We start from the raw sequence: 7,539 nt of genomic DNA, 5'->3' as shown, positions 1-7,539 counted from the left end.
AGAAAATGGATGGATGGTGATATACTGTACTATACAGATGTATAACTTATATATAAAGTATATGAGCTATAGGGGCTTCATAATCTGAAGTGTGAGTGTCCTCTTTTGTGACCTGTGGCAGTCTTCTGGTGTCTTCCAAGTCCCCAGACAACACTCAAAGCGCTGCAGGAGAAGAACTGGCTGAACTGAATCTCAAAATGCTTGAAAACGTTACGCAGACACCTACACCTTTGCCTCTACGCTTGCTTTTTCTTCTCGAAACATTTTTATTTCGACAAAAAAAAAACACTGCTACAAACGCTGATGGAATATGACACACAGGCGAGATGTGTAGATATATTGGCCAAGTTGGGGTGGAGGGCAGAACTAAAGTTTTTGTTTATTTGTAGTTTGGTTTGGAAGTGCCTGAGTTTTCTAAATGTCATAGTGTCATTTATTTTCGCGGAAAGCGCAGGAATAAAATAATACACCCACGCCGGCAAGACCCATAGGTCATTACTGGCTATTTCAAGTGGTATGTTTAAAAGCATACATTATATATTAGCACCGAACAAAAAAGTCTTACACAATAAGTGGGTAAAACACACTAAGGGTCATATCAATTTTGAGGAGCTTTACAAACTTCCCTCCCTGTCCACTGGTAATGTACCCCTAGTAATTATGTGATGTCAAAGATTATCAGTTTGACTCTTAAATTTAATTAACATGCTGGGGAGAGGTTTAGGTACAGCAAGAAACTCTGGGGACACGGTGTGCAAACTTCATCGATTGTCAAAAGAACAGTACGCATCATTAAACGCCAAATTCCAGCTGTCACACTCGTTATGAACAGGTACCGTAAATTGTTGTTTACTGTGGGAAATACAGTAATCCTTAGTGACTTACTAGTGCCTGTGGGACAGTCAGCTTTTCAGATAATTGTTCCAATTAAAGATGTCACTGTAACGCCACTTTTGTAAACGAAATATTAGACAGATGTTTGCTAAATTGTATTCCTGTGCGCGTCAACGGTGAATGAAAAACAAAAGGAAGGAGAAACGTAAAAGTATTGATTAGGAAACACATTCAAAAAGACAGTTGAAAAGTGTACTGAACTAACAAAAGCTAAATTAAATGGGTCGATAAAAGTTTAAATCGCTGCGTCATCTAGTTCTTTTCAAGTACTGTAATCTTTGCATCGTGTTGTACTGCTCCAAGCATCTTTGTTCGACAAAACATTGGAATCTGATTTACAACTATAAGCACCAACACCCTTTCAAGTCTTAAAAAAATGTTGAAATCGGTTTCATCACTACGGATTCTATCAGTACGAACTGTTTGTGTGTTGTTAGCGTAATATTCTGTAGTAGCTATATTTAAAAGTACCGTGAGTAGCATAGTAGCATCTTTTGGTCCTGAATTCGGGTTTGCTTGTAGTGTACAACACAAAAACCTAGCGTCCGATGGCACGGTTCCTACTGTAGGACATTTGCGTCCTGTGTGCGCGCCCTGGGATGGATTAGTGTCCAGGTTGTAGGCAACACTCTCTGCGTCGCAGACAATAATGGTGTGGCCTTCTGATAATGGAATGATAATTACAGTATCTAGAGACAAATTATTTCCAGTTACACCATATATTTGAGTATGCCAATATGAGAATAAAATTCCACCTTTCTATCAAAGCATATTACTGTGTAGATTGCGATGGGGGTAGTATATACGCTTATAGTCGTCCAGTCTGGGACATTACCACCAATTAAGTATAATTGTTTATCACGACAATTTTTATGAGTGCAAAGTATTTGAAAACCACCTCACATCTTCCAGAGCCTTAAAGCGGGCGATAATGGAAAAGCGTTCGCTATTTAAGAGCTGCAGAAGAATTCACAATGGGACGTGATTACTGTGCTGTATTATGTCATTCGGGTGATGGGAGAGGGCGGGTGGTTGAAAAGCATATATAAGCAAATTGGTTGAGTCATCCTCTACCCCCAGTTTAGGCTGGAGTCTCTCCAGTCCATACGTTGTGCCATTCGTTGACGACACTGTCCTAAACTATATTGTTGTCTACTATGCCAACACCGCAGTACTTCAGCATTAAGTACCGAGACACACATGTAGCCAATTTAGGGTGACCCGGCTGAAATGTGAATTCCAACCATACTCTTTTCCTTGTAGTCTTACTGAAGCCGCGGCAGCATGAAACAACTTAAGTTGGGCATGCACGCTGAAACCCGAGACTTTATCTCCGTAATCGTTTCTCTCCTGAAGATCAAGTCTTCCCTCGCCGCTTAATAACATCGCTTTGATTCGGAACCATTCCCAGCGATAAAGACCGTCATGTAAGGTAATTAACGTTTGCAGCCAAACTGTAAAGGTGTACGCTATAATGTAACCAAATAGGGGGAAAAAAAACAACCTCGGAACCAAGTTGTGACAAATATTGATTTATTTGTATTAAAGTAAACATGAGCAACATGCCGCAGCTGCTGTTCAGCTGTCGATATCTGCTGCTTTTACCGGTGGCACAGGGGAATGACAAGCGGCTCCTCCGCCTTTCCTGAAAGACCCCCCCCCCATCTCCACACCCCCCCTCCCCTTCACACTATAACCACACATTCGCACTATAACTCCATCTATAGATCACCACTCATATCACCGTCAACAAAAAAAGAAAAGAAAGGCAAAAAAAAAGAAAACGCAAGCAATGCTATCTTCTCAAAAGACCTCAGTCCGTTCGAGAGCGCAGCAGGATGGATTTAATCTTCTCCAGGTTCTTGGTATACTTTTACTTCGGGTTCCAAATCGTCCTCCATACCTATATCGACCCCGGTCACCCCCATCCCCAGCCCTGCCACATCCTGGCGCGGATAGGGCACACTGTGCGTTTGGGTGCGCTGCTACCTACCGGTCAGCCGGCCCGGGTGCTAACTGCTCTCAACCGCGCCCTGGCCAGCCTGTCTCAAAGTCGGGACAACTTCCTCCCTTACAACCTGAGCCTCGAGGTGTTGCCGCGGGAGCCTCACGACGGAGACCCGGAGTCCCTCTTCAGGTGCGTCTGCCAAGCTATCGTTGTGCAGGGGGTCTCCGCGGTGCTCGCCTTCCCCCAGACCCCGGACGAGCTGATCCAAGTGGAATTTATGTCTTCTGTTTTGGAAATCCCCTTCGTTAGCATCATGGAGCAGGGCGAGCCCCTGAAAACCCGGGTAAGGAACGTCGATTCTTTTGCTCTGCTCGGGGTAGGTGCGTTATTTTAGCGTCCGTTCCTGGAGGTTTGAAAGTTATCCAACTGCGTTTTGCGCTCGTTTCTGTGCGTCTAACGGTCTCATTTCGCTAACAGCTCCAGTCTGTTGCCTGCTACCAGTTGAACCTCTGTATACATGTTATTTACAGGATGCTAAATTGTGTTTTTCCGTGTATTTAATTTCATGAATACACGTGGGATTTTCTAACAGGTGAAACATGAGATGCACGGGTGGAATGCCCCCACGGTATATATCCCCGTTAGCGGAGGCTATCACAAATTGACCTTCGTTTGAGTCATTTTTAAACGGGTTCTGCTTAATTCACTTAAATTCCACCAGGACTAAAGTCGGTTCGTTTTCTTTCGTTTCGCCTTGTGAGATTCGTGGCCATCTCTCGGATTTGGTTACCTGTAGCGAAGCGAAGTGTTTCACTTTCAGAGCGTTTTCGGGGAAAAAAAAACAGGAAAATAAAGGAATGAGAGCGTTCGTTCGGGGAGGACATCCCTCTACGTTTATGATCTTTCTGATTTCATTTTTAATGTCTAAACTGTTAAGTGTTTCTGGAGCAGTCCACACATTACTGGCCATGAGCGCTGCGGGCGTGCTGTTTATAACCACCAGAGCTGGAGCGGTTGTGTGCAGAATGTGAATATACCTCGACGGACAGCTGACTCAGCGGTGATGGTTAATCGGAAAAAAAAAACTGCAGGCGAATATCTGTCATTTCGTGGCTTTTGTGTAAGATATCAAACCGGCTGTACTGCCTTGGTGCCGGTGTTTTAGGATGGCTCTTGTGACTACGTTAATAAGGATTCGTGAATAGTTGAGTTGTACGCCGCTAAGCATACGTCGCAGAAAACGTTGAGGTAAAAAAACACTGTGTTTTTATTCATGAGTGGTAACATTTTAACTTCTGTAGTCATTTAGTCATCAGTGTACCACGAGTAAGGATCTTGTAGTATTCAGACTCAATTTATTTTCCTCATGCTCCTTAAATATTAGAGCCTCCAGCTCATCTAAGCTTGAGTGGCTGGATTTGTCTAGTTTATTGTCTCCTGCGTGTGGCAGTATCATATTTTGCAGGAGCTAGGTAAAGTTTTTGTAATTAAGCCCCACGCTCTTATTTTTCAATCCTCCTGATTGCTCATGAGTGTTGGTATTGATTCAGGCATGGGTGACAACAAGTTAGATGGCTCCCCTCTTATCTGTAACTGTTCTTATTTACTTCTACTACAGTATCACATGCACGTACAGTTCCAAGTACTACAAATAAACCAACAGACAGATTTTATGCTGTAGCATGTATCGCCTCAAAAATAAGGATATGCATACAGTCATAAAGATCACTTTGTGCTTTTTCATGATCATAATAATTTAAAGACCGTCTGCATAGTTGTAGGGTGGCATGGTGTGAGTGTTTGCATGTTCGTGTCTGTGTGTGCCCTGCAAAGGACTGGCATCCCATCCAGGGTGTCTCCTGCCTTGTGCCTGTTGCTTGCTGGGATAGGCGCCGGCTCCATCGTGACCCTGCATTAGATAAAGTGAAAGAAAATGGACTGGTGGAGAAAGGTAAGGCAACCATTTTCTTTCCTCATTGTGCCTAGACGAGGACCAGACGCTGGACCCTGGTAGTCTAAGCACCGTTTTTAATCCACCCACTCATTAGCTTCCAAACGGTCAAGTCCCAGTGTCCCTTGAGTGTTCTTCCCAAGAGGAAGGGATCAGAACTCCCATCGCTTCCCAACAGCCTGGGGGGAAAGGTTACCTGCAGTATGAGCACAACTGCAAACCCTTGAGGACCAAGGCATCTTCTGCTTTTCATTTGGACTCAACGTTTAATTAGCGATGCTTAATGAGTCCTTAATTGGGCTATTCTTTTGTTATAAAAAGCTGTTTTATCCCCTCAGTTCTTGGTTTCAGAAATCTCTGTTTTAGCTGCTGCCAAGACGTGCAATGAACTATTGCTCATCAATTATTGCCTAAAGAGCTCTTAACAGAATGCTAAGTAATGATACACAGTCACAAGTGCTAATGACTGTATATTGTGTTAAACACTCCTGTACTAAGCATTGTTGATTCTGCATGAGTTCAATGACTTGAATATCAGAGAGCTGGTCAGGTCACTGACACCCGTAAACATAGTTGAACAGCGTTCAGAAACACAGCATATGGACATAGTTAATGGCACTTTTCATGCTAGAGTACTGTATTAAAAGCTAATATTGGATATAAAGGACTTTTCAAGCAAATATTTCAGTTGTACTGTAAGGTTTTAATGGCCTCAGGTGTAACAGAAGAGACTGTGATCTTTGAGGAACAGGATTGGAAACCACTGATTTAGAGCTGGGCGGCACAGTGACAGTGGTTAGCATTGCTGTCTCACAGGATGGAGTCCCTGGGTTCAATTTCTGAGCTGCTATCTGTGTGGAGTTCGCATGTTCTTCCCATGTTCATGTAAGTTTCCTCTGAGTGATCTGGGTTCCTCCCACAGTCCAAAGACATACCAGTAGGTTAATTGGCTTCTGGGAGAATTGGCCCTGGTGGGAGTGAGTGCACATCTGAGTCTGTGTGCAGAGGACTGCTGTCCCTTCCAGGGTGTATCCCTTGTTCCCATTGCCTGCCAGGACAGGCTCCAGCTCCCCTGTGATCCGGTATTGGGTGAAGCGGAGATTAGATTATGGATGGATGCTTTAGAGCTGGGTTTCAAATCCTAATCCTGGAAGCCCACATATCTGCTGGTTTCTGCTCCTGCTAAACTCTCAGTTACATAATTGAATTAATAATGTGATTAATTTGAATGGTTTGACTGCTTTCAGCTCTTAAGCATCTTGGAGATGACCATTTTAAATTTTTACATTTCATAAGTACAATAAAAACTCAAAACATGAGATTTGAACAAAAACTGGCAAATATACTTATCAAGTAACTTATTAGTTCAATTAAGGCTTCAGTTAGGTAATTAAGCTTATACTGGAATGAAACCAGTAGCTGTGTGATCCACCAGGACCACGATTGGGAACCCCTTCTGTAAAGCATTACGCTGCAAACCCAAATCTAGGAAATGCGATCAGTTAAAAAAGCAATTTTCTCAATTAAGATAATTCTGATCCTTTAGGGCCGAACGGTAATCAGATTTTTTTCCTCTAAATGATCTCTGAATTACTGGATTTAACAAATCACTTGCTCCATTAATCACGATTAAATTGTTCCGTGCCCTTTGAAACTTACTATCTAATGGTGACTATGAAATTTACCGGGTTATCTCTGCAGGGTCAGGGTTAAAGAGCCTTTACATGGGAAAAACAGACTCGATCAAGAGAGGGTTCACATGGGAGGACAGCTGGGTTGCGTGTAGCCATTTGACCTGAGGACCTCATCCAGCTGTTTCCTGAAGGAAGCCAGGGTATCGGCATCGCTAACATGGCCGAGTTACTTGTTCCTGACCCCCGCCATCGTCTGTGTAAAAAAGTGCTCCCTGGTCGGATTTTTTAAATTCGGCTCTCCTCTTGTGTCCTCTGGTTGGTGTTTCACTTTTGATTTTGTAAAAGGAAGCCTAAGGCAAGCTTTGTAGTTGAGAATTGTGAATGTTGAAATAGCTTCACCTTCTCTGTTCAAGACTAGAAAGGATAGATTATTGGACCCTGAGTCCTGGACATTCTTTTTAGCCCTGGAATGTATATAACATCCTTTCTGTAGATTGACTACAACTGCAGCTAGCAGTAACTGTATTAAACATGCCTCCTCTACTAGCTGTAGTGCTGTAATGTACTGTATAAGTAGGTCTGATGTCTGTCTGATGTCTGGACTTGATAACAAGAATAAACATAGAATAGCAAGGAGAAATTGTCAAACAGTTGCACAGAAGGTGTCTTCAGGAGTGTACATACATTTTCAGGAAGAGGGAGTTCTGCCTCTTTTCCGGCCTCATTCGGGAATGCAGCTTGGGAAGAAGGAGCTCTCCCTGTTTTCCAGTCTCAACCACGAGTGGGGCTTGGCCTCTTCTAGAGCCAAGCTGGCTCTTTATTTGGTACAGTGGTAGAGCATGTGACACATCGTGGTCTTGCTACACATGCTGTCTTGTGAAGTGTCTGTACTGTTTGAGGATAAAAGGGATTTCTTTAATTCTTTCTGTTTCTTCTGAAATGTGGATATCAGGTCCAGCATTTTTTACAAAGGAGTAGAAAGAAATCGCTGAGATATACTATTTAATTTCTGTACGTGTAGTAGCTGACACTCCCTTATAAGCTTAAGGCAACTGATATAGGGTGTGCTTCAGAGCTTCTTTTTATTATTAAACAAAATTATTTCTGGGTCA

General features: G+C 42.9%; 1 protein-coding gene across 2 annotated transcripts in view; it reads left to right on the top strand.

Annotated features, from left to right (window-relative positions):
• The first annotated feature begins 2,599 nt into the window (after positions 1-2,599).
• grin3bb (glutamate receptor, ionotropic, N-methyl-D-aspartate 3Bb) overlaps positions 2,600-7,539 on the top strand; it is a 58,084-nt gene continuing 53,144 nt past the window's right edge. The window contains exon 1 of one of the 2 annotated variants that reach the window (XM_006639941.3): positions 2,600-3,185. In XM_006639941.3, coding sequence (XP_006640004.3) covers positions 2,733-3,185 — 453 coding nt within the window. In that variant the 5' untranslated portion in view covers positions 2,600-2,732. Of the gene's footprint in view, positions 3,186-4,036; positions 4,091-7,539 lie in introns of those variants that run through there. The other variant, XM_015365516.2, reaches the window with a different exon arrangement.

The sequence above is a fragment of the Lepisosteus oculatus genome, chromosome 29, assembly GCF_040954835.1.
Source record: "Lepisosteus oculatus isolate fLepOcu1 chromosome 29, fLepOcu1.hap2, whole genome shotgun sequence".
NCBI classification, from domain to species: domain Eukaryota; kingdom Metazoa; phylum Chordata; class Actinopteri; order Semionotiformes; family Lepisosteidae; genus Lepisosteus; species Lepisosteus oculatus.
This window is presented reverse-complemented; position numbering and strand designations above follow the sequence as displayed.